Source organism: Cebidichthys violaceus, unplaced genomic scaffold (genome assembly GCF_023349555.1).
Source record: "Cebidichthys violaceus isolate CVI_PGR_0920_01 unplaced genomic scaffold, fCebVio1.0.p SCAF_12, whole genome shotgun sequence".
Lineage (NCBI taxonomy): Eukaryota > Metazoa > Chordata > Actinopteri > Perciformes > Stichaeidae > Cebidichthys > Cebidichthys violaceus.
The window spans coordinates 11,841,631-11,869,507 of record NW_027176285.1 but is presented as its reverse complement, the minus strand read 5'-3'; the positions used below and the strand labels follow the sequence as shown (position 1 = coordinate 11,869,507).

Genomic DNA, 27,877 nt, shown 5'->3' with positions numbered 1-27,877 from the left:
GTTTACGTGTGGAATTCTGCATCAGTGACAAACTTTAATCTTCATGTTCTGCAACAGGTGATTTCACAAAATACAGTGTATCTTAAGGGGGGGGGGGGGGGGGGTGAACAAAGGAAACAAGATACAAACAGCAGCTTTAGATTAGCTGTGCATCTTTTGTTAACAAAAAGTGTAAACAGGTATAAGCTACTGATTAAAGTGGAAACATTTAAGTAAGCAGAACAGCTTCTTTTTTTTTAAAATTTTTAATCATCATTTCTGATGTTTTACTTTCCAGGATGCCACCTCTGACAATTTTATTTTTTTCTAAAAAGAAATCAGTAGAAAGAAATCAAAACAACTCAAAAGGTGACACCTAGAGGCCGGAGGCTGCACATTCACCAAAAAGTCCTGCATATTCTTTTTTTGGCAAAGTCAAACAGAAACAAGCCTCTATGAAGGTTGAAGAGTGCTAAAAACAAGCAGGTGCGCCTGAAGGGGGCGCTGCTGTGTGGTCGGGGGGGGGGCTCTTCAAACAGGAAACAGAACAGAACAGGGTGCGGGACAAACGGGAGCTAGGCTTCCGTGTCACGCTGTCAGTCAGTGGGTCGCTTCTCACCGTGTTTCTTCGTGAACTCCTCAGCATTCTTCATGAACTTCGCTCGGTCTTTGCTGTACTCCTCCGCCAGGTCGGCCCTCAGAGGATGCTCCGGCTGGGGGGTGTTCACCAGAGCAATGAGGTTGCCGATCACTGAAGGGGGGGGGGGGGCAAAGAAGACACATCAACACAACTTACTGTTTGTTTATATTTATGATACCTGTGGAACTTCAGATATCACAAACAGCTGTGAGGACTTTGTTTTTGTGCATTTTGTTGCCATTTTACGTTAGAAGTATTCAGATCCTTAATTAAGTAAAAGTATTAATAGCACAATGGGAAAATACTCCACTACAAAAGTACAAGTCCTGCATTCAAAACCTTAACGTAAAAGTATTGATTGATTAGTAAAATGTTTTACTATTATAACCGATGTTTCTAGTTTAACATTATCTGGAGATACGTGGTTTTACCTGAACAGGAAGGGAATGAAAAACAATCAATCTGAGAAGAAACTAAAGCTGTCAGACAAATGTAGTAGACAGTACAATATGTACCTCTGAGATGTAGTACAGTATAAAGTACATTATGTACCTCTAAGATGTAGTACAGTAAAAAAGTACAATATTTAACATGTATTCAGTAAAAGTACTAATACCACACTGTAGAAGTAATACCATACATGCAATAAAACATTTGCAAGTAAAAAGCCAATACTGTATCAATACATGTGTGAACATGTAAACAAAAGTGAAACCTAATTCAATCGGCTGTGATACTGACTGATCATCATTTATGAACTTCACTCAGGAATGTTATTATTTAGTCATGAAAAAGAAGAAGCGAGTGTTGATAAAAGCAGCTCCTTGTAGTAATTAAAACCCAAAAGATACCCTATCTCTACCTGCAGGCCACCGTAGTTCAACCTCAACACTAGAGGCCACTAAATCGTACACACTGTCTCTTTAAGAAGCCTCACCCTGTTCAGTTTTGGTGGCTGGCTTCCAGTTCTCGACGCTGATGATGGGCAGGCAGACCTGGCCCTTCTCGTCGATGTTCGGGTGGTAGATCTTTGTCTTGAACGTGATCTTTGGGGGCTTGAAGGGGTACTCGGCGGGGAAGATGAGCTCAATCCGAAACGCTCCTTTGTCATACGGAGGACAATCCTTTTTGGAGAGAAACAGCAGAGTTTGTAGAGTTCATAAAAAACATTGATTGATGGGACAACACGAGTTCTTTTTAGTCAATACTCACAGGAACAAGAAGCCCTTGCCAATTCAAAATATTTGAGTCATCCACTTGAATGCTGCGGAAAAACTTTGCCTCACCGGTGCGGAAATCGTCAAGCTCCTGAAACAAAAGAAGAAATTTAAAATGGGTTAAAAAAAAATTAGGTAACCACAAGTGGCCACTTTATTAGGTATACCTATACAATTGAATACAACTGCTTGTCCATAAAGTCTATTTTTATGATGCTGCTGTACATTTCAGGAGATGTTCATTTATATATTTTAGCATTGAGGTCATTGTTCTGTTGAACATCAAACAAAAAAACGAACATGTAACTAATAAAGTGGTCATTAATGATGCGAGTCACATCCTCCTTTTTATTGGTTCACAAAAGGCCGTCGCCATCTTTGATTACGGCCGTCACCATATTGTTTTTTATGCCACCAGTTAACAGGAAGTGACCATATCTGGACTGAGGAGGAGTGACGTAGAGACGCCGTATAGTCTCTGGTAGAGACCTGTCAATCACTGTGTAGCCCCGCCCCTAAATCACACAATGCTTTGTGGTTTGTTTGACTCTAAATGGACCATAATTTACTAAATGAACATCACGCTGTATTGAAGAAGACTTGAAACTAGAGATTGAGACCATAAATTCATGTTTACAATGTTTACTGAGGTAATAAATCAAGAGAGAAGTAGAGTCATTTTCTCAGACTTCTATACAACCAGAGGAGTCGCCCCCCTGGTGGACACTAGAGAGAATGCAGCTTTAACACATGAAGCATCGGCTTCACTCTTCAGAACCGGAGGTTGTTTTTTTTTTGGTGTTTTGCCCGGTGTCCTTTTCCAACGGGTGTTTTTTGAAGAGGCCGTGCTGTTAGCGCAGGTCTTGGTGTGATCAATCCCTTCAGCAGTTAGCCGTCGCCATGTTGAGAGCTGTGCGGAAGCAGTCTGTCAATCAAGGATATGCTCTGAATTTGAAATTCAGCACCTTAAGTAACTTTGCAGATTCAGATAAATAATAAAAAATATGAATCAACAGATAAAGTGTGATGCATTATTATGGATAAAGATAAGTGCCCAACCTACCTGTCAAATTTAGGTATAAACATATTACTGCATCAGTAATAATAATTAAATATATGTATTATTCTGAAAGGGGGCATGCTGCATAAAAAGTACTTTCCCTTTTGGTACCTTTTGTAACAATATTTCTCCACTGTACTACTCCTACTTTTACTTTAGTAGATGATCATGTGAGTACTTCTTTGACCACTGATAAAAGTACATAAAGATAAAAACAGGCAGTAAATCTGTGTTCTACTCCCTGTCAGCAGATCCTTCACTGTCATATACCTGAATTGTAAAACTGGATTGTCAGAGGAATTCAGGAAGTGGTAACAAGACGTACAGGGAATCCTTGACTGTTGTATAAAAACACACAAATCAAAACTAAACAATGGTGATGTGTGTCACACTGAAAGTGTAAGTAAGAGACTGTAGGGGAACAGAAAGTAATACTACACTGTGAAAGTACTAGTACGAGTAAAAGGGTTGTAGTACAGTAAAAAGTACAATATTTACCTCTGAGATGTAGTACAGTTTAAAGTACAACATGTACCTCTGAGATGTAGTACAGTAAAAAGTACAATATGTACCTCTGAGATGTAGTATAGTATAAAGTACAATATGTACCTCTGGGATGTAGTACAGTAAAAAGTACAATATGTACCTCTGGGATGTAGTACAGTAAAAACTACAATATGTACCTCTGGGATGCAGTACAGTAAAATGTACCATAGTCACCTCAGATGTACAGGAGGAGAAATAGAAAGTGAAAGGTACAAATACCTTGAATTTGTGCTCTCATCACTTGAGTAAAAGTACTTAGTTACTTTTTTTTATAAAACCCGTTTCGTAACATTAATACACATCATCATCATCATCATTATTATTATTATTATTATTATTATTATTATTCTCTGGATATTTTATCGCCTTGGTCGACGTTGTGACGTCACGCCCCAGCCCCAAAAGTCTCCATGTTTTTTTTTCTTCACTTCAGACGGTGACAGCGCGTAAAACAATCTCGACAACAAGCTCGGCCAATTAAAAACAAAAATAAATGTTTTTAAAAATAAAAAACACGTGTGACGTCACCGCTTTATGTGACAAGTTTTTTCCGTTTATGTGCTGAGTCACGTGTCGCCGGTGAGCTCGCGCTAGCTAACTAACTAACTAGTTACCTCTCAGTCACCGTCTGTCGGACGTCATTATCCTTTCATTTTGTCGGACGGATGAACGTTAAATTATCGCGTTAACGGGTTTTACCTATTGGTTTTTCTCTTGGTTCACGCACAGACCGGAAACAAGTCACTTGAACCCTCGCAAAGTGGCGTAAATTCAATAATTCGGGGATTTTACCTTTAGTAATCTCTTGTTCATTGTGGTGCCGATGTTATCGTCTTCTTCTTCTTCTTCTTCTTCTTCTGCTGCTGCTGCTGCTGCTGATTTTCTTCTTCTTCTTCTTCCTGTTTCTTTCCGTTCCTGTTCGACTTCTTTTGATTTTGTTTTTAAGTGGTCTCAAACATGGCGTCCCGGTGTTTTACCGCCACCTAGCGGCCTGGAGAACAAAGCTTTTTTGTATTTGTATGAAATGATAATAATAATAATGATAATAATAATAATAATGACAATAATAACAATACTACTAATAATAATAACGATAATATTATAAAAACTAAATTATGTAATAATAATTTTACAATAATACAAATAATCACAATAATAACAATATAATGATATAATAATAATAAAATAGTAATAATAACAACAACAATAATATAATATACACAAATATGTTAGAATAATATAATATTTAATAATCATAATCGTAACAATTTAATGATGTAATACTAATAATAATACTAATAATAACACTATTAATAACAATAATAATCATAACATTATAATAACAATATAATTATATACTAATGATAATAATGACGATAATGACAATAATAATGATGATTGGTTGTTTATTTGTACAGGTCGAAATTTGGCTCTCTGTTGAGCAAAGGACATCCTGAAATCAGCAGTGCCACGTATATGTTCAGTTGTGCCATTAACTCAAAGATACAATTTTCTATTTGGCCAAATGGTTTACTGCAACAACACAAATAACCACAACACCAGATGTGCCGGTACATTCCACCATTGACCATTTACACGTCTACTTCATTATTTGACTCAGATTAAGATTTTAGATTTAACAAACAAAACATGTGAATAAAATATGATGTTTTCATCCTGGACTATATACATTCATTTGGACCAGCTGCTGTATTATAAAAACGTAACATTGGCACAATACAACCATAGATATATGTATATGTATAAGAGACGAATACAACAGGTATCTATTGTACAGTAGCTGACAGGACACAGTTGCTACCTGCTGGTAGTAAACTGTTACTACACAAGGCAAGAAATGTCTCACTCAAACAAAGTATTATGTCAAGTCTTTTTATTACAGCGGTATAGAGATAATGTGGAATAAATATTTCATTTAATTCCTTTATAAGATACTCTTGAATAAATCCAGTTGAAAGAAAACATAGCACGCGTCAAGCAGCTTGTGATTTATTTTAAAATAAATATTATCTGAGTGAGTTTGAGGGTTTTGAGTTTTAAGGGATCCTAACGGAGCTGTGTGAAATTACTGCTGCTGTTTATTTATTTATCATATCTTAACTGTTTACTTCCTTCTTTATTAGCATGTATTGTTTTTTAACTGATGCCTCCTGCAAATATATAATAAAGGATTGTTAAAGTAAAAGTACAGAAGTATTATCAGCAATATGTAGAGTTTAAGTAGCCTATCAAAAGTTAAAGTACTCATTATGTAGAATGTAATAGTATCCTAGAATATTATATCATTATGTTATTCTATCACTAACGATAACACGTAAGAACATTTATTGTTGTAGTTCGTCAAAGTGGAGCCAATTTTAGATGTTTAGTGTACTGCGTCATTTCATAAAAGCATTTATTTTTTATGTAAAAGGTAACTACTATAAATGACAAATAAATGTAGAATAGTACAAAAAAGTACAATATTTCCCTCTGAGATGTAGTGGAGTAGAAGTATAAAGAAACATAAAATGGAAATATTCAAATGTAATAATAATCATAATAATCATAATAAATCATAATAAATCATAAAAATAAATTAAAATAATAATAATAAATTGTGTGTAGCACTTTAAAAAGTACTCAAATGGACTTTACATGGTAAAACCATAAACAGTAAAGCAATACAAATAAAAACAAAGCAAATAAATGACATTACAACAGTAAAAAATCAACAATAACATTACATAACTAGCATCACAAGTTAGCAGATTTAAATAGGTGAGTTTTCAGTATGTGTGTATGTGAGAAGAATGTCATAATAAGTACAGGAGCTTAAGTTAATGTACTTAGTTACATTCCACAGTGCTGAATAAATAACTTTTAAATTAAGTGTAAATAATAAAGTCTCCATCGAGTGTAAATTATAACCACTTACATGAACTATAACTACTAATGAATAAATAAATAAAATAAATAAATGTCAGTTTGGGCTTCCCAGACCCTGTGACCTCGCGACAGTCAGTTTCAAGATGGCCGCCTGAGTGGAGAATTCACACACATCCTCAATAAAAAAAGAACTAATCCAACTAGCTAGTTAGCTTCGCTCTCTCTCACACACAACTTTAACTGCCTTGTTACGGAAGAATGAGACGACGACACGGGCCACGTTTGTTCCCGTTTTGAACCGGAATGTGACGTCGGAGTTATGGAATAAAAACCAGTACTGGTAAGGAATATATTAGACACAGAAAAAAACGGGTTAAAAACACAATTTGCTAGCTGTTAGCGACATTAGCCAGTTAGCTACATTAGCCAGCTAACGCCTTCAATAACAACATAGATAACATGCTAGCTTTAGCTGCACCTGCTGTAATCACCGGACCTACAACAACAGGGTGTTTTTATATTGATAGCAGGCGTTAACCGTTAACGTTAGCTTACAATCAGCCCTATAATTAGCATCCAAGTTAAGTGTTTGTTGTGGTGAAGTGTTACAGTAGCTAATGCTAACGTTATCTGTTAGCTCAGTGTATTGCTAGTTGTGTTAGTTAGCTTGTTTTGCTAATCCTGTAGCTGAAAGTGGGTTCTTATTAAGTTGTTGGAATTAACGTCTAACGGTCTTTAACTGACAGCGTTAAGTTGTCTTAACTGAAGTTTTTAAGTTGCATTGATATTCAGCCTGACACCGGTTGCCATCGGTGTTACGACAATATATGTTACCGGCAGATTCTGTGACCTCATCTGGGATTTCAGTTTGTACTTCGTCTGTAAATATCTCTACCAGTTCACCAGTGGTGTGTAGTTAAGAAGTAATCATTCAATGTACTTGCACTTTACTTAAATGTCTATTGAATGCTGCTTTATACATCTCTTCCACTACATCTCTATTGTACTTTTTACTGTACTACATCTCTGAGGTAAATATTGTACTTTTTACAGTACTACATCTCAGAGGTACATATTGTACTTTATACTGTACTACATCTCAGAGGTACATATTGTACTTTTGATGAGCTCAAAAGATATAATACATTGTGGAGGTTAAACCAGGCTAACCAGCAGACTATAAAGTAGTTTCACTTTGTACTGCTGCCTTTACATAAGTACAAGCTAAGAGTACTTCTGCTACTGGCCATAACACAGCTTCCTCTCCCAATAAATACTTAAGTAATTGCAACATTTACATGAAAGTTTGATAAGAACTTAGAATGAATATATTTAATTGTCAGAGAAATACTGTTCATTAGAACTGGTTACTCCACATTTATGTCGGTGCATATTTTTACTGTGACGATTAACCGTGTGATGTGTATTTAGTGAGTCTGGCTTCCTCATTCTTCACTATGTTTATTCTCCATAGAGACCAGTGTGTTAGTAAAGGAAGCGTCTCCAGTTTTAGAGCTCTTTAGGGTCCTTTGTAGAGTTCTTATCAGCTGGTTTTTGTGTGGACAAATCATCACAATCAGTTCTTTTAATTTCAGGAAAAGAAAAGCATCATCTGATCAGAACGCTTCAAAAGTAATCTGATATTTGCCGTTTCTATCTAGAAGTCAAGTAAACTCCTAAATACTCTCTTTGGTCACACACCTACTATGTAATATATTATTTAAAGGTTCTTTTAAAGGAAACTGCTTGTTATTTCTGGAGAGGAAGTTGACTCCTTTCATCAAGCAGCTGATTTTTACAGAACATTTTTTGATGTTTGCCTTCAGTTTTAAGTTATTTTTAGTCATGCTAGAGCTTCACTTTCTCATTCCCAGTCATATTGACCCATTTCTGATATTCCATTTCCACAAATCCAGTTTAAAGCCAGAGGTGGAAGAGACTCCTGTGTTTATTATTGACTGTGTGATTCAAGCTGAACTTTGCGGGTGTTGTTGCAGGAAGTTACATCCGCAAAAAAAGCGCATTATCATTCCATGTTTCTTTTGTTAGTGCAGGAATCGTTGATGCACAGAAATACAGATTGGGACATTTGAGACGACATTGTTTTCCTTTTTAACGAGGTGACAAAAACACATTTATTAACATTTTAATCTGGCAGAAGTTCATTCTCAGTGGTGTTTAAAGCTAAACCTTGTGACTGCGGTTCAACACGGAGAGGAAAAGTCCCCACATTGCCTTCAGGTGGTGGCGACGCTCAAGCCTCGATGTTATAATCAGGAATCAATAGAAACGTATTTTGGATTATACAGAATTAAATGAGCAAGTTTGAAACGTAAAACACTTAAATGATTCAAGTATAAACTGTTGTTTTTTTTTTTTTACCCACTTCTTCAGTTGTTGTTGGCAGTAATTAGTATTACTCACATGTTTACTGATCACATGACGCAACACAACATGTTTGCTGTGAAACTGGTCTGTGTGAGCATCATAATGGTGGATGTTCCTTTTTGTTTCAGGTTGTCTGACTTATTTATTTTGTCATCTTTTGAATTACACGACTAATTTTAGAATTACAAATAAGATGAATGGTTTACGATATGGCTGCTCTCTAAAGAAGAATTTTGTGCATATTCAAGGACGTGTTACAGTGATATTCATCACATTACATGACATATAATACTGTAATAAAGATAAAAAAACGTGTCTTTTTAGGGTGACATAAATGCCTGCACCTGTTTAGTTATCACATCCCCTTAAATATAGATTTTTCTTTGGTATTACTGTAATTTACCATGTTTGACTTTAGACATTAGACTGTAAAGATATATGTTGTTTTTAATAATAAGTCTCTTTTTGTGTTTTTTTAGGAATTGGAGGGGGTTCAGGGCCCGTTGCTTAAGTCCAGCATGGACAGCTTCTTCAAGGCTGCTGTCTGTGATCTGGACAAACTACTGGATGACTTTGAGCTCAATACTGGTAAGAAACAACAAAAGGGGCTCAAGTAATGATTAGTTTCATTGTTGAATAGTCGACTAATTGTTTTGTCTGTTAGGTGTCGAAAAAGAGAGAAAAGCAGAACATTTAATTTTTTGAATGGCTAAAAATGTCATTTTCTGCTGTTTTTGTTTTGAAATACATTTTTATTGAAATTTTTCTGTCCATCGACTAATTGATTAGTCGACTATTCGATGCAGCTTTATTTTCCAATTAAAGAAAAGAGTGTGTATTTAAACGTAGGAAAATGTCCGATCCATACGATTTTTGTGTCTAATTTTTGCAAATTAATTTAAATCATTGTTAGAAAAATACCTTTAGGTGTTAGCATTTTAATTTTCCTATCAGTATAACATCAGTAATATATTTATATATATTTTTTCTGAGTTGAACATGTTTTGTTCTTTTTTTATTATTTCAGAGGAACATGAATGCAGATCAGTTTTCCTGAAGCCGTCTGTGTACCCGTTCTCCTCACTGGGCTCTTTAACCTCCGAGGCCTCCAGCGTCCCACCGAACCTCCCCGATCTGAACTCTCTCCACTATGGTTCTGCCACCGACTGTCCCGACCGCTCCGCTGCCGCTCAAAACCGCGGTGCTGCCGACGATGACGAAGGTCAGCCCCTCACGGCGGTGGACCTCCTCTCCTCGGTGGATTGCCGGCCGCCGGCTCAGAGCGCGGCCCCTCCCTGCCCCGACAGAGCCCTGAAGCCGGTGTGCGACCTTGTGAATGACACCGGCTCGGCCGTCCTGGTCAGGGCCGAGAGCCACGACGCTTTCGGTGAGCTGGACGTGGCGGAGAAGCAAATGACGGCGGCGGAGGAGGAAGAGGTGGAGGAGGACGGGCTGCTCGTGGACTTCGACAGCCCCGTGGTCACCGGAGAGGAGCGCAGTGACGGCTTCAGAGACGACGAGCTGCTCGGTTTAGACGCCCACGAGCAGAGCGGTGGATTCTCCGCCTCGCTCAGTCTGCTGGACGTCATTCTTCCTGCTGCGGTGGAGAGGAGCTGCGAGTCCGCTGAGGACTCAACGTCACCGAGGACGGCCGAGAACGAGGAGAGGAACTGTGAGGAGGCGGCTAACTCTTTAGACCGCTGTGAGCCGGAGGCCCCTCTACCTGTTAATAGCATTAAAGAAACAACAACAACCTCGGAGTCACAAGAAGCCTCGGATGAAGGCGAGTCCTTACAGTCAAACGGCGTGTCGGTGGGCCTGTCGTGCCTTCCCATCGTGTCCATGTGTGGAGCTCTGGTGAACACAACGTACTCGGAAGAGGAGGAGGAGGAGTCGAGGCGAGCTGCAGAGCCGTGTGACGAGGCGGCGGACGCCTCCGAGAGCACAGAGGCCGACTCCTCCACGTCGGCCCCGGAAGCCAAGTCCCGTTTAGAGGACCCTGTAGAGGACTCTGTAGAGGACTCGTCACCTGCGGAGGGCCGGGCGTCACCAGAGGGGCAGCAGCATCTCGCTCTGGATCCTGCTGCTGCTGCAGACCGTTCAGAACCCAGCCCGGTCGACCCTCCCGAGTTCGGCTTCGAATACCTCCCCGAGAGCGACCAGGCCGAGCTGCTGGTCACGGACGAGGAGCTGGACGCGTTCCTGCAGGCGCACACAGAAGCGGAACAGAGAGGCGCCTCTTTCTGTGGCACGTCGGGAGATTTCACTCGGGGTCTGTCGGAGTCTGATGGAGATCTGGAGGGCCGGCTTGTGGGCGAGGAGCTGATTAGCTGCGATCTGGCTTCTCCAGAGAGCGACAGAACAATGTGCGTGTCTGTAGAGGGAGGTTTTAACCCCGGTGCTCCATCACGGGACGCTTGCGGACCTCCTTGCCAAGAGGAGCCAGAACTCTCCTTAACCAGCAACTCTTTCCAGTCCCCCGATCAGCAGCCCTCCTATGGAGGCGCGAGACCAAAACAACTACACTGCCAAACCGCTAGATCTCCACCAGCAGGAGAGGAAGCGAAAGAGGAGCAGACCGAGACGCTCGGCACACCCGAGGATGAGGAAGACAGTTCACCCTCAAGTCTCACGGACGAGCACGCCGCCAACATCAGGGATTTGAGCCCGATGTGCGCCTCTCAGGAGCATCGGGACTACAGCGTTGGGTACGATGAACTCTCAGAGCCCCCACCGTACCCCGGGGGGTCGCCCACCGACGGAGCCGGGACGGTGAACTGGAAGAGAGACGGCGCAGAGGAGCTGGGGAACAGGCAGCCCTCATGGGTGCCCGACGCTGAAGCTCCCAACTGCATGAACTGCTACCAGAGGTTCACCTTCACCAAGAGGAGGCATCACTGTCGAGCCTGCGGGAAGGTACGAAAGTCAGCTTAGACACTCCTGTTGTTTACCAGAGTTTCACTACAATGTTCTGTTGATGTACCTACAATAGTAACGATTCATCTGCCGAGTGAAGCCAAAGATTCATGTGTTAAAGCTGCATTCTCTCTAGTGTCCATCAGGGGGCGACTCCTCTGGTTGTATAGAAGTCTAGTCTAAAATGACTCTACTTCTCTCTTGATTTATTACCTCAGTAAACATTGTAAACATGAGTTTATGGTCTCAATCTCTAGTTTCAAGTCTTCTTCAATACAGCATGATGTTCATTTAGTAAATTATGGTCCATTTAGAGTCAAACAGACCTTAAAGCAGGGGATGCTTTAGGGCGGGGCTACACAGTGATTGACAGGTCTACCAGAGGTGAAGTCTGTGCACTTTTTGTCAAATGTTTGTTTGTGTGTTAAGTTCCAAAATCAACAATCTTCCTCCAGAATCACAACAAAATGTATCCCTCAAAATCAACTTGATGATGTCACAATAACTATGAGCCCAAAGTGATGTCATCAGATGTGTCTTGTGTAGTTTTAGCAACAGCCCAAAATCCCCAATATTTAATTCACAGCAATGTGAGGAGAAGAAATCTTGTTTTTAATACTACTAGTGATGTAACGGACTGAAGTTGACCCCCCCCCCCACCCCACATAGGGTTCAACACTCATGTGAACCACGGATTAATTACACAGTTTTACCGTCACAGTGTGAAATAAACTATTGCTGCCGATCGTTATCGGCATTTATTCATAAAAAAATATGCAGAATTTTTTTGTTTTAATCTCTGATAATGTGACACAGTCTTGAAATCATAAACTTTATAAAAACGGTTTAAATTGATAAGAAGTTCTCTTCCGTTACATTATGATGCCTTCAGGATTAATTCAGTAAAAGTATTAGGAGATAATATAATTGTGATCATGATGTGTTCAAATGTAATCTTGTAAAATGTAGTTTTGGTGAGAGACCAAATAGACGTTTCACAGCAATATTAAATAAATATCACAGAGGTAATTATGACCCGTTAAGCTTCTTAAGCAGCTTAATTAATACGGCTAATCAATCAATTAAATACACCTTTTATTTGATAATAATGTGAATTGTGTTTTTATTAAAATAACCACTTTAGATGACTTAACAAAGTAAAAAGAAAACAGCTAAAACTATTTATATCAGCCGAAAAAACCCTGATCTGAGGAACCCACATTTTTTACACTTGCACCCATTTTTCTTTTGTACTCGAAAGAAACGTCCTTTTTACAATTTGATTTTCAAAATGATTATACTACTAACAGAACCAAACATTGTCTGTGAATCAACAAGGAACTTTTTGTATGTTTTAGAAGTGAAATCTTCTGGGTTTAAGGATTTAATCTTAAGAGCCTTGTCGTCTATAAATAACTGAATCAACCAAATATTTATACTAGATTGTCTGATCAACTTTAATTGTGTGTTTTCCATTCATTTATTTCTACAGATAGTATTAATTGTACATGCGTTTAACGCTCTTATCTCACTAAAGAAATGAATGTGAAAGTTCTCAGTTAGTGTGCGTGTTTTGGAAATAGTCCAATAAACCCGGATTACGTCCGAGGACCAAATATAGCTCCGTGGATTCATGGACGCAGACAGCTGAGTCAGCGCTTCTACTACTTCTTCTTCTTCTTCTTCTTCTTTAGCTCCCCTCTAGATCTCTACTGAGCCGTGAGAGCTTTAAGTCCTTTAAGGACCAGTGATTAAAGCAGCATTAGAGAGGACTGTTTGTTATTGTTCTGCTACTTAACAGACTAGATGGACACACACACACACACACACACACACACACACACACACACACACACACTCGCACTCTAATGTTAGCTGTTCAGTGAATTGTTGTTGTTGTTGTCGTCTCGGTGGCAGGTTTACTGTGCGGTGTGCTGCAACAGGAAGTGTAAGCTGAAGTACCTGGAGAAGGAGGCTCGCGTGTGCGTCGTCTGCTTCGATACGATACACCGAGGTAAGGTTTTATATCCCGAGATCAGAGACTCACTTCCACTTATCTGTTACGGACCTGAGAGCTAAACACCAGCTCATGATGCAGAAGTGTGCGAATACAATGAGATATTTCTACCACTTCAGTAGGACTTATAACAGAAAAACAGTCATTCAGAAGGTTTGTTTAATTTCAAGAAACAATGTGAGTTATTGACAAACCTCTCAAATAGGACGGAGATGTTTAAAGAATTAGAAAGAAGACTGAACGGCTTTTTTAATTATTCTGATTCAAATGATATTATCATGCTAAAAACCTCTGAGTGCAAAGTACACAAGTTATATTGTTAAACACGTCCTTCCTTTTGCTTGCTGATGGAGGATTAACCGAGTGTGCAAATGAAGTGGAAGATCAGGTAGAAGTAGTAAAAGAAAACGCATTTGATGAAAGTTAAATACTTTAAGACACTTTAAAGCTTCGCTAATCAGTGTTTTTATATTAACAATGGATTAAATGTATATGTTTAATGTAAAAGGTGTCGTTTGCGAACCCAGAAAGAATTATTACCCAACTCTGTAGTTCAGACCACGACTGAGCGTTTTAGTGCCTTTCAGCTCGTTGTTTTGGTTTTAAAGCTGCAACTTCACTGTTTTATTCCCTGTCAACGCTATCATCAACCTCATTTCTCTATAAAAACCCACCGTACATCAAACAGACACAGTCATAGACTGATCAAAATGGAGCTAAAAGAGAGAATACTGGGCTCAAATCGAGAAATCATGTGTAAAATGCAACAGCTTGATGACACGTTTGCCGTAAAAACTTTATTAGGTGATAAAAGTTCAAAATCACTCGGTAGAGTCGGTCACTCGGGTCACTTTTTCTGGGCCGTTAATTACGTCACTGCTTTTACACAATTCAAATGTTCAGTGTCAATGGCATGTAGTGGACCATCCTTATTAAAATATAATTAAAATGCACACATAATCTTTTGTTATAAATGGATATAATCTATTTCGTTAAGTAGCCTCTTATCCCAAATTTCTGTGTGAATTTAAGTTCCTCTGTTAAACAATGAATCCTCATATACGTCTAGGGCTTTTATTGTGAAAGGGAAGGAGTAAAGCGGTATATGCTGCCGTAGTCTATGTGGGGTCAATAAGTGTATTTTTGGAAATTAATAAATAAACACAAACTACTTTGTTGCCGTTTGTGTATTAAATGTATAATTTTTTGCGCCACAAGTCGTTTCTTTTGTCTCAATCGCGCCGCTCTCTCCTCTGTTCTCTGTCATTTTTTCCTTCAACGCAATGCATGATGGTACATAGCAGTCATGGCAAGATGATCCTTTCTCAAGGCTTCATGTGCTCACGAAGCCTCCTGTTGGCCAAAGAGTGTATAACAGGCAGATCCGTCACACGTATCATCACTAGTTTATGGTGCTTGGTTAAAAAATGGCGATTGATTTCGGACACGGACAATATATCCATGTTGATTTTAAAGCTTGCGTTTCTGCCACAAAAGATCAGCTAATGCAGCTTTAATATTTCATATATATTGCTTTAATATGTCCCTGTTTGGTAGGTAAATATATTTTGGCTCACAGGACGATGAGCTGTCTTTAAATAGACTGAAGTTGTCATGAAAACTTAATAACATCACAGTAACGTTTTCATTATGCAGCTCCTAAGGCACGAAAAAAAGACAAACAATTCCTGTGGCTCAGAAGATATTAAACATTCATATGAAGAATTGGTGTCTTTCCATCTATTTACATATAAATATATATATTTAAAGGCAGATTGTATTTCTTTTTTGTGGTCTGGTTTCAGAGACGGACCTTTTTATAGTTAAAAGACTGCAGCATGGAGAGGGAGAGATGGGGGAGGAGGGGAGAGATGGATGGATGGATGGAGAGAGGGAGGAGAGTTATAGCAGGACACTGGCATTTGTCCTTGAGTGTGTGTGTGTGTGTGTGTGTGTGTGTGTGTGTGTGGACATGGACATGTGACGCTCGCACATGCCGTCGTCTAAATTAAGAAGGAAGCGGTGATCCACTTTTTGCGGCTGGCGGATGCTCGAGCGGTTGTGACGCCATCGCTCTCTCCTCTCCGTCACCTCTCCTTCCCTCCCTCCCTTCCTCCTCTCATAACAGTGTGGTGAGCTGCATGTGAAGCTCATCACACACACACACACACACACACACACACACAGCCTGAAGCTAACAGGCTATCGTGGCTAACAACAGACGTAGACTCTGAGGATATGAAGCGCAGAACGGCTGTGATGGGAGTGTCTAAAGTCAGACTGAGGAACAGACTCGCAGTGATTTGGACCGGTTGAGTTTTAGCAGAGAGGATGATGAGGATGATGAGGAAGAGGTAAGCTGCGTTTGTTTGTTTGTTTGTTTACTGCCTCTGTGTGTTTTTGCTGGTTTGTTGTGGTGTTTTTATAATCTGTGCAGAGGAATATTTGTGTATATTAGTGGTAAATATGAAATGAGGTCACTCGTGGATTTCTTCCTCATGCTGAGAGTTATTGGCCTGAAGCCCTGGATGACTTTTTTTATGCTTTGTCATCCTTTTTGCAGGATGAATCGACTCTCCTTGTAGTGATGCTGTGGGACTATATTTATCCGTTAACCCTCTCAACCCCAAAGCCGTTGAGGGCAATTTCTTGCTCCGGTCACATTTTTCTCTCTTTTGCACCTTAATTTTCACTTCAAAATAAAAGTCCTGCTCTTCTATGGAAACAGAACCATGATGACTAGAAGTAGAGAGAACTAGAACATGTCTTTAGTGCAGAATAACACAGTTATAAAGAAAGAAACGCAAGTTGAATTTCTTTGATCATTTATTTTACAAAATTTGTCAAACAATAGAATCTACATATTCAACATTTTTCCAAGTGTCCACAACTTTTACCAATGTTGGAAACAGAAATGGAGGCTCTACGTGTTATAAATATTAAACTATTCATATTTTTACAACCTCTCCTCTCGTCTCTGGATTCAGTCAAAGTTTCTCTGATTTGTTGTCACATGACTGTTGGTCTCAGATGAATCAATCATGACTTCATAGTTTCACTGAACAGCTCAGAATTTAGTGTTTTTTATAAGATCTGGTTAAAGTAAACGCTTTATTTGTGGCAAGAATTTAAATGAGACATGTAGAATAAAATGTTTTTGATGAAATATCATTATTTTAAGTTTAGTTTTTAGTTTTCTTTTTCTGATGGAATTATTCGTCACACATGAGATGTTCAAGGACCGCTGGAAAGATACAAATCTGATGATAATGATGTTTTTTACAGCTTCTGGCTGTGATAAACGGTGTCGTTTTGGCCGTAGTTTAAAGTAAAGTTGCTTTTCCATCCTGCCAGGGTTCAGAGGGTTAACAAGGGTCTGAATCACTGTAACGTCTTCGCTGTATTCTTCCTCCCGACCTCATTCTGTGTTCCCGTGCTTTTGTACACCACACTGTAGTTGTTGTCGGTACGCAAACCGATCGATAAAGATCTATGACGCTTAATCAATATAATGCAGACGGGTGCTACATCAGCATTTTCTGAGAGAGCCTCTCGGTCTTGAGCCAGCTTTCCTGGAAGCAACAACTCAACGTCTGTCCTGTTTGCAATAACCTTCATTCATCGGCTTCAAGTTGCGTTCTGCAGAGCTGTCAAATGTCAAATGTGTCTGAGCACACAAATACAAGCTTTTTATTTATTAAAACAAATGAAACGTAGCTACACATAAAACACTCACCAAGCTCAGATTAGTCATCACAGTAACCCTCAGATCACAGTCGCTGCCTCGTGGTCGCTGCAACATCGTCCACTGAACGTCCTCTGAGCTCACACAGTCGCACTCTGCTGCTGAATTAGCTGGTTTAATATCTGACATCATCATCATCATCAGTTGCTTCAGGCTTCATTTTATTTGAGTTGCTATTAACAGAATCCTCCAATATCAAAGAAACATCTTCATGCTTGTGTCCGCGTTAATTTAAAGTATCAGCGATACAAATTAATCTGTAACTGTACCTGCATACTGGGAAAGAATCAGGCAGGAAGTTTCGGTTCTGAAAAGTGAAGTCGAAGCTTCATGTGTTAAAGCTGCATTCTCTCTAGTGTCCATCAGGGGGCGACTCCTCTGGTTGTATAGAAGTCTAGTCTAAAATGACTCTACTTCTCTCTTGATTTATTACCTCAGTAAACATTGTAAACATGAGTTTATGGTCTCAATCTCTAGTTTCAAGTCTTCTTCAATACAGCATGATGTTCATTTAGTACATTATGGTCCATTTAGAGTCAAACAGACCATAAAGCAGGGTATGCTTTAGGGGCGGGGCTACACAGTGATTGACAGGTCTCTACCAGAGCTGTATACGCCGTCCCTACGTCACTCCTCCTCAGTCCTAATGTGGTCACTTCCTGTTTATCGGTTGCAAAAAAAGCCAAGTACAGGAAAATGTGAATGTTTGAATTGCTAACATGCTGTTTAAGAGTTGATGTTTGCCTTCTTAATTTGGGTCAGCATGCTAACATTTGCTAATTAGCATTAAACACGAAGAACCGCTGAGATTGATGAGAATGTCCGTAGTGTTTGACAAATTAAAATGTTGACCTGATGATGGTGCTGGATCAAAAATGAAGGCATCAACAAATAATCACATTTCATGGCAGTTTATCCACTTGTCAAATGAGCAAATCTCGATCTGATGGTGATGCTGGAGGAAAAGTCAGCAGGATTCATCCTCTGGGGAGCACGAATGTCTGCTCAGAGATTCATGACATTCCATCCGATAGTTGTGTTTCAGTCTGAAACTCAAAACCTTCTGTGCATGGACTCACACAGCGAGTGAGGCTCAAGACAAAGAAATGAAGTGAATCTAGTTAACCGGTAGATTAAAGATGAGTTAAACTTGTGCTAAGATTAACACGCCTCTACGACGTGTTTCTCCTTGTAGCCCAGGCCCTGGAGCGGATGATGAGTCCTGCAGGTCCAAGTCCAAACCCCAACGTCCCATCTGAGTACTGCAGCACCATCCCCCCTCTGCAGCAGGCTCGAGCCGCCGGCACTCTTAACTCTCCTCCGCCCACCGTCATGGTGCCTGTGTCCGTTCTCAAACACCCAAACAATGACAGTATGATTGCTCTTAAATACTGTACATAGTGCTATACTTTCACTGTTGTTGTTCCCTGAACTGAACCCCTTGAAAAGACTTTTTTTTTTTTCTTTTTCCTGTGTCGTCAGGTTGTCCTCGGGAACAGAAGCGCGTCTGGTTCGCCGATGGCATCTTGCCCAACGGGGAGGTGGCGGACACGACCAAGCTGTCGGTGACGAGCCGCCGGAGCTCGCAGGAGTTCGGTTCCGTCTCTCCGGATCAAACAGTAAGACGCGTGATCCACACGGCCGGAGGGAAAACACCAGATTCTAGAGTTTAAGGACTTTTTTAGCTATTTTTTCACCTTCTTTTGAAGAAAGTTTGGTTCTTCCGCTGGTGGTCAAAAGGACAGTTTGGATGTTTTTAAGTAGCGTTGACTTAATCACCATAATATTGAAATACCGTGAAGCAGTTTTACTGGCCCGAAAATTAAATAATCTAAATGTTATTCTTTAACTATGTTATTGTCATCTATCGTGGTTATTGCCATAAAAACACACAATTCAAAGGATTTGGAAATAAATCATAGAATGTATTTTTCTTTAAATATTTGCTTTGCTTCCATTTTTTGGGGGGTAGTTTTTATAAGCTGCTCAGAGATAATGTTCAGAAGTCATAATTTCCTCTTTAATATTTATTTTATATTGTTGTAAAAACATCTTCAAACTGCTGTTTCTCTGAAGCCTTTAAAGGGCTGTCTTCCAAGCACCAGACTCCATTGACAAAAACAGATTTGGAAAATGACTGTTTTTATGAATGGAGTCTGGTGTCTTTAAAGAGATCATAGATAAAGAGGTGAACATATTCTCACTATAGCATTCACTTAAAGTGATATTGATTCTTTTAGGACATGTGTCTGCTTCACTGAGTTTTCTACCACTAGATGAAACATATATTTAATATTGTGAACAGTAATAATCCTCGTGTAACGACACCACAGTGACCGATCTTCTGGTGTTTTCAGCCCGGCTCAGAGGTCGAGGTCGGTGGCTCCTCGGCCCCCGAAGCTTCTGAAGCTTTTGGGGCCGCGGAGGTGGTCCGGCCCCCCATGTCCGGCCCCTGGGACTACGCGCTGCTCTCTGGGATCGGTTCTTGTGTGACGAGGGTTCCCAGCCTGCTGCCGGATAACGAGGATGATCTTCCTCCTCTGCTCATCACCACCGGGGAGGACGAAGTGGGAGGTGTGTGTGTGTGTGGGTGTGGGTGGGTGGGTGGGTGTTTTATCTCCTTTTAGACAAGCTTGTCGTCATGTGAATGTTTGAGGCTTGACATGTTGGTGCTGATGAGTTTACACTTTCATTTTAGTTTAGTTAGTTTTCAGAGTGTGTTTGCTAGTTATTGTTTCATTTAGTTTCAGTTTTGTTTAGTTTTGGTTACTTTTCAGTAGTTTTCAGAGTTTGCTAGTTTTAGTTTAGTTTCAGTTTTTCAGAAAGTTCAAGTTTTTATATATTTAGTTTGTTATTGTTGTTGCTGTTGTTGTTGTTGTTAGGGTGAGGTGTAATGTCTCTAAAGTATAAAGCTACATAAACTAAATACATGTTTGTAGAACTGTGTAAGAACGACCATCACGTTTAAATGGACTTGAGTCCTCTTTCACTACTGCTTAGATGTCATTTTGTCACCTGTGATTTCAATCCGATTTGTTCCCGATATGTTCTTTAATTCTTTAAGACTAAACTTCATGTGAAAAACAATCAGGATTCATTTTGCTGCATAGCGCCCTCTCCTGGTGGGTTCAACGTCTCAAAGAGTGACCACTGCCTCCTTTTTTATATCATTACTTCTCAACTCTCCTGCACCAGGAGCCAAAACTCATTGTTAAAAAGCTGTGAACGTCTCTTATGTGTGACAAAAGAAGTCACTTTAACAGAAAGATGTGATGAACTCACGCTGCTGCTTTGGATCTCTGTGTTGGTGTTTTTTTCTTTCCAGATGTTTTGGTTGAGGAAAGCCCCGCCCCCTGCCAGATTCTGCACCTGTTAGAGGAGGGAGGCCCTCGACCGCTGACGTTTGTTCTCAACGCCAACCTGCTGGTCAACGTCAAACTGGTGACATGTGAGAAGAATATACTTTAGAATCATGAGTGTGAGCTGATTATGTTGAGTTGCTAGAGCTCTCTAGGAAGCAGTGTTCCAGGGTGTGTGTCTGGGGCTTTTATTGTGAAGGGTAAAACTGTCGTTTGTCTTTCCTCTTCCAGACTCCGGTCGTCAGTGTTGGTGTTTCGGCTCTAACGGGCTGCAGGCCCTCGGGCAGAGAGAGCTGGTGTTTTTGTTGGAGTGTTTACCGGAAGAGAAAACTCTCCCAAAAGACCTCTTCACACTTTATCTCAACATCTACCAAGAAGCCCAGAAAGGTAGATACAACACACGCAGCCCACCTGTCTGCAACAACACACACACACACACACACACACACACTCACTACAGAGTCGTTGTCGTGTCTGTTGCAGGGAAGTTCTTGGAGGAGCTGGATAACGTGACGTTCACCAGCAGCTTCCTGGGCAGTAAGGACCACGCTGGGATGCTGTTCTTCTCCCCCAGCTGTCAGCCTCTGGACGGACTCACGCTGCCTCCTCAGCCCTTCATGTTCGGGCTGCTGGTCCAGAAGCTGGAGGTTCCCTGGGCCAAAGTCTTCCCCCTCCGGCTGCTCCTGCGGCTCGGAGCAGAATACAACGGTGTGTGTTTGTGTGACTGTGTGTGTGTGTGTATTTCTGTGTGTGTCATTGTCTGTGTGTGTGTGTGTGTGTGTGTGTGTGTGTGTGTGTGTGTGTGTGTGTGTGTGTGTGTGTGTGTGAGAATGTGTCATTGTGTGTGTTATTGTGCGAGAGTGTGTGTATGTGTGTGTCATTGTGCAAGTGTGCATGTGTGTGTCATTGTGTATGTGTGTGCATCTGTGTCATTGTGTGTGTGTGTGTGTGTGTGTGTGTGTGTGTGTGTGTGTGTGTGTGTGTGTGTGTGTGTGTGTGTTCTGGGCTTAAATGTTTTTCAGGTAAAAGAAGCAACAGAATCTTATGAATATAATAAATAAAAGGAGCAAACACATCTTTAAGTATTCCCACTTTTTTGTTTTTATTGTTTTACATTTTTGCTAAACTTTTTTTTGGTCTATTGTTAAAAAAACATCACCTCGTTATAGATTATTATTTCATTCATTTATCAGAAATTGGCCCGAACCAAATTAAAATTCACCAAATTAGTTAATGAAAAATGTTAGGTTGTAGCTATTTTTATGAAATGTCTGTAAATGAATACAGATAAAGATGATTAATTATGTTGTTGATAACCGGTTATGCTGTCGCTGACGTTATGCTCACATTTCTCTCTCCAGTTTATCCCACCACTCTGACGAGTGTTCGTTTTCGTGACTCCGTGTATCGAGAGACAGGACACACCATCATGAACCTACTGGCTGTGAGTAATAAAACACAAACACATACACGCTTTTATATTGTCCTCAGTCTTATATCTGAATATATGAAGTATTATATATGAACTAAAGTCACGTACTGAAACCTACTTTTAAATAAGTGGCTGCCAGAAAAACGTCCACTCTGGTGCAGTTTGATCTGAGAACATTAGATTTAAATGTTGGCTTTAGGCTCCCGACAGGAAGAGAGATTCACTTCTAAAGGTTCCTTGTTTCCTTTCCTTATTGGCTTCCTATTTGGTGGCACAAACATCAAAGTCTGAGCTCCAAAACGCAAATATTTAAGTTGTTTTTTTTCTCCACAGGACCTGAGGAACTACCAGTACAGTCTGTCGGTGGTGGAGGGCCTGAGGATCCACATGGAGATGGGACACAGCTACATCGACATCCCCAAAAGTAGCTTCAATGAGGTACATTTTGTACTTTTCACTGTACTACATCTCAGAGGTACATATTGTACTTCTTACTGTACTACACCTCCTAGCTCTGCAGGGCCGTGAATGTGTTTCCTGTGTCCTTTCAGATGCAGAAGGTGGTGAACGCGTCCAACGAGCACGTCATCAGCATCGGAGCGAGGTTCAGCTCGGAGGCCGACTCTCACCTCGTGTGTTTCCAGAACGAGGAGGGAAACTACCAGACGCAGGCCAACAGCAAGCCTGACAAGACCCGCACAGGTGAGAGCCGCCGGTGATCCTCCGTCCAATCACAATGTAGAAGACGAGCACAATGACAGCGTTCTGTGTTTTCTCACAGTGACCGGGGCCAGTTTCGTGGTGTTCAACGGGGCCCTGAAGGCCTCCTCAGGCTTCATCGCCAAGTCCAGCATTGTCGAGGGTAAACGTACTGATTTATCGGCTCTGATTCCACAATGCTTCACTTCATTTTTTTTTTTTGGGACCTACCGTAACTGGGATTTGCTCCTCAGATGGGTTGATGGTTCAAATCCCTCCGGAGACCATGGAGTCTCTGCGCGGGGCCCTGAGGGAGCAGACGGACTTCCACATCCCGTGCGGCAGGAACAACGGAGGGGAGCTCCGGGAGAACGTCAGCGTCCGCTGGGTTGACCTGAGTTCACCCGTCAACACGGGGTAACGACGCGTTCACTCCACTGTTTGCTCGCTCTTGTGCAATCTGTGCACACACGGAGAGTAACTCTGTGTGCTGCACAGTTTGTCATAATAAAACCAGATGTTTTAGGGTTTTTTTCTTGAGTTTTACAGAAGCAGAAGAAGTGTACCCACACACAGAAGTCACAGTTTATTTAACCCTCTGAACCCCGAACTGAAGTTCAGTCAAAGTTTCTCTCATTTGTTGTCACATGACTGTTGGTCTCAGATGAATCAATCATGACTTCATAGTTTCACTGAGGAGCTCACAATTTAATGTCTTTACACAATCTGGTTAAAGTAAACTCTTTATTAGAGGAGAGATTTTAAATGAGAACATGTAGAATAAAATGTTTATGAAGAAATATCACAATTTTAAACTTCAATTCAGCTGCTTTTTCTGACGAAAGCGTTCGTCGTACATGATATGTTCAAGGACCGTCGGAAAGATGAAAATCTGACGATAATGACGTTTTTACAGCTTTTGACTGTGATAATCGGTGTAGTTTTAGCGATTGTTTAAAGAAAACATACTTTTCAATCCCGAGTTAAGAAGGTAAATTAAATTACCTATACCTATAACAAATATTAAAGTCTTTTTATTGCAAAACTCCCCACTCTTGATTCCTCAACACAAATACGGAATTTAATTTTTAAAAGTTCAAATAAAAACATGAAGAGAGCTGTGGATCTTTAAATATCAGCTTATGGTTCACAAAATGAGTGAGTGATTGTTTAGGAAGTGAAATGTTGCGAGTGTATCTGTAACGTGGTTTTCTCACTCTGATGCTCGTCTGCAGCAGGACCAGCGGGGTTGATGGGAGGCCTCTGGACGGCGTCCGCAGCGTGAGGATGCAGCAGGACACGGAGTTCGAGTCGGACGGACGCGCCATCAGATGCATCGAGGTGACTTTAAACAAACCGACGAGTCTTTTGACCACCGATGAACGTCGGGAAGTTTCCAGGTTTTAGTTGACGGTCCGGGTCTCTGAATGCCCCCCTCTCCCCCTCCCCTCCAGGTTTTCTACCAGCTGAAGACTCCTGACTGCAGCCTGGAGTCGGTGCTGTCGTCCTGCAGCGTGTTCCAGAAGGAGATGGCTTTGGCCGCCTGCAGCGCTCTGACTCCTCACCTCGCCGTCCTCACGTCCAGCGGCATCAACTCGCTCTCGCTCCGCATCTCCACACAGGCTGATATGGTAAAAAAAACTCTTATTTATTATTTATTGAGGTTCTTTGAACTAAGCTTTTATGTCTTTATGACTTCTTTGTATGATCCGTAGAAATGTGAATATTGTTTATTTCTTCCTGCGTCTGCTCTCAGGTGGAGTACCAGGCCGGCTCCGGAGGCCACCTCCTCCCTCAGCGCTACATGAACGAGCTGGACGGCGCTCTGATCCCCGTCATCCACGGAGGTAGCGCTAGCGTACCGCAGACCGCCATGGACATGGAGTTCATCTTCTACATCACACACGCCATCTAAACTCACACTCCATCTACAGTATTAAGAAAAGAACTAATCAAAGTTTGAGCACACGCACACACACACACACACACACACAGAGGGAGAGAGAGAGAGAAAGAAGCTGTTGACGTTTTGGCGCGACATGCTAATGTAGCAGCTCGCTAATGCAGCAGCTCATTGATTTGCACAGGTGGACATGCAGCCGGTCACAGAGGACGAGCTGCAACATTACCCCTCTGAGGTTCGGGATGTTTCCATGTTTGGAGGTAAACTGACATGATTTTCAATTTTAATTTTTTTTTTTTTTTTGCCCTCACCAAAGCTGCTTTAACACAAGAAGCCAAACACTAAACACGGATTACAACGCGACCAAATACAACCAAACCGTTTCTTCTTCTTCTGCTCGGCCTTCCAGGCTCCGTCAGCTCGGAGCACCTCAGTGAATGTCCCCCCCCCCCCACAGACTCTCATTTGGATGTATTTATTATATTTTAATATGGGCTCATTGAATGAAATTCTGATATTAAAGCAAAGGGGATGTTTACTGGCTGCAGTAGTCAGTACTTCGGAGGTGAAAGCTGGTGATCGGGTTTCGTCGTTAAATACCGAGCTCTCGTTACATACGATCCTTTATTATGACACCGCACAAGAAAAACACACACCGGGCCTCCTGCAAGAACATTTACTGTGTCGTTCAGCTGGACAGAGACCAGCATTAGGATACACGTGTCACTAAAGTACCACAATAAACACAGACACACTGACAGATGGAGGCAGCAGTAGAGCAGTAATCTGTGTTCTGAGAGGTAGAATCAGTGTTTTATCAAAGGTCTGGTGTCTTTAGAGAGATCATAGATAACGGCTTCACTTCTGTCTGACATCAAGGTAAAGAGGTGAAATTATTCTAAATATAGCGTTCACTTAAACTGATATTGATTACAGCAGTACATTACTACTTCTTACTTTTCAAAGTATCTTAAGAAGTGTTTTTCCACTAAAGTACTTGTACGACAACTCGTGAATTTAGTTCGTACTTCAGAGTAAACTCTAAATACGTTGGTGACTCTTACTAACGAATGTGTACGAGTGTTTCTTGCTCGAGGCCCGTCGTGTGTCGGTAACACGTTTCATGTTTTTCATTTTTTTTTTATTTGAGAGGCAATCGGCCATCTTGAGCTTCTTCTTCATTCACAAGTTATTTTGCTCAGACGTGAACAACAAAGTGATGAAACTCAACTTCATTTAAAACGTCTTTCTGCCGTTTTTTTAATATTTATGTTGCTGTTGATCTCTGCTAAGATGCTAGCTGTTACTTTATGAGTAGCACAGCGTCCTCTCTCATCGATGACAAGACTTTTAGCTCAATACCAATGATTTTACTTTTCTTTAATTTAAGAGATTTTACATCTGCTAAAGTTTTTGAGATGAGATTTTGCACAGCTGATGAGAACTTTACGTCACATTTTATGCCTCTTCATCTCACACTTTTTTTTCATTCTTTAAGATTTAGCGATTATGAATGTACAGACTTTTTTAAAACTCTTAAATTCATAGTTAGATTTTTTTGGGATTCATGCTTGTTATCTTTGTTGCTGATAGTTCTATGAGCCGATCTGGCCGTCTGTCATCGGAACCGAGGAAGAAGTACGCGGGGAGACGAAGAGACCAAATGTTGAACTTGAATTTTGGCCGACGACTTTATGAAGAGTCGGTTGTAGAAAACATAAACAAAAAATCTGATACTTCTCAATTATTTTCTGAGGATACGAGAGGACAAGAAAGCCCGTAAACCAATTATGAAACTATTCAGAGATGCAGGATGGAAAAGGCGCAGACAGGACATAGACGACGTAGACGACCGGGCGTAGGCGATATCCAGCTCTCAGGTGTGAAAAGACTTTCAGCTAATGCGAATAAGCAGGTTTCCCAAATTGTTGACCATAACGCTTTAAGGCTCTGAGCTCAGCAGGACTCGTCTCAGGTGTCGATTGGATCAAGAACTCAAAGTATTTTAACAAACCGTGAAAAGCATCCGAAAGGTTTCATGTTTAGAATTGATTTGTTTTCACTGCAGCTTTAAATCACCTCAGAACCATTTAAACAGCTCACAGGGACGTTTCTTCACCAGCTTCTCAACTATTTACAAAATTCAAACATCTGCGTGGAGAAGGTTCCTTGAAGCACTGAGAGGAAGAAAAGAGAAAAACACCAGATGGTTAATTCCATAAAATAAACTAATGTAATATATAATGTTGTCATAAGGTGGAAAATGTCTAAACCCAAGATTCAAAGCATAATGAATGTTTAGGTGAAGGGTTTAAAAATCTAAATAAAAGCAGCCGTCAGCTTTTTATAACGTTGATTTAAGAATGTCTTGATGATCACAGAAGATATATTCATATTCAGTGACTCAGAAATGAATCAGTATTGAAATATATAAACTGTTTGTAATGATTTAACTGAAGAAAATAATTTCTTGTCGATGTTTTTGGTGACTTGTGTCAAAAGTCAAAATATAAGGAAGCATTTGAACACCCCCCCCCCCCCCCCCAAAAAAAAAAAAAGTAAAGCAAACGAGGGAAAGTCAACGTGTTTCAGCAGCTGTGCAAACACCTCTAAACATGCTCAGAAAGTTTTTCTGGACATCTGTCTGAGAACTCGACACGTTTGTTTTATTATTTAAACTTTGGGGGCAGAATAATTTAACATATTTTCCTCCTCATACATCGATCAGGGCGGTAACGTTCGTGGAGGTACATTATTATATATTTTCTCTGTCGGATCAAAACAACTTTGTCAAAGTTTTCTTCTGTTTTGTGTGAATCGTCTATTTGAACCCGGTATCTGGGTCCGAATCATCTGAACAACTCGAGTATTTAAAGAATAAAATGAGTTTTATGAGACAATATTTGTTTGTAATCTTTTTATCTCAGAAGTCTTCAATGAATTTAATTCAGATTTCTACTTTTCTATTTCTAAATAGTGCAGAGATCAAACCCCTGTTTTACTCAAGTATTGAACTTAAGTACAATTTTGAGGTACTTGTATTTTACATCAGTATGTCAATTTTCTGCCACTTTATGTTCTGATGTG

At 40.5% G+C, this 27,877-nt stretch overlaps 2 protein-coding genes across 3 annotated transcripts; one reads left to right on the top strand and one right to left on the bottom strand.

Moving 5' to 3' along the window:
- Positions 1–7: 7 nt before the first annotated feature.
- Positions 8–4,371, bottom strand: ube2l3a (ubiquitin-conjugating enzyme E2L 3a). The gene is made up of 4 exons (XM_068706394.1): positions 4,235–4,371; positions 1,832–1,927; positions 1,557–1,743; positions 8–730 (listed from the first exon to the last, which is right to left on the bottom strand). Exons 1-4 carry the CDS (start codon positions 4,253–4,255, stop codon positions 576–578), a joined length of 459 nt encoding a protein of 152 aa, XP_068562495.1. The 5' UTR covers positions 4,256–4,371; the 3' UTR covers positions 8–575.
- Positions 4,372–6,487: 2,116 nt separating this feature from the next.
- On the top strand, positions 6,488–27,690 carry zfyve16 (zinc finger, FYVE domain containing 16). 2 transcript variants are annotated; one of them, XM_068706392.1, is made up of 18 exons: positions 6,488–6,671; positions 9,199–9,307; positions 9,747–11,635; positions 13,553–13,649; positions 18,593–18,769; positions 18,880–19,016; positions 19,755–19,971; positions 20,723–20,845; positions 20,988–21,143; positions 21,240–21,464; positions 22,118–22,200; positions 22,522–22,626; positions 22,740–22,890; positions 22,970–23,050; positions 23,142–23,304; positions 24,123–24,228; positions 24,342–24,518; positions 24,644–27,690. In XM_068706392.1, exons 2-18 carry the CDS (start codon positions 9,238–9,240, stop codon positions 24,800–24,802), a joined length of 4,116 nt encoding a protein of 1,371 aa, XP_068562493.1. In that variant the 5' UTR covers positions 6,488–6,671; positions 9,199–9,237; the 3' UTR covers positions 24,803–27,690. The 2 variants fall into 2 exon arrangements, with proteins under 2 accessions (XP_068562493.1, XP_068562494.1); XM_068706393.1 differs by lacking the exon at positions 18,593–18,769.
- Positions 27,691–27,877: the final 187 nt, after the last annotated feature.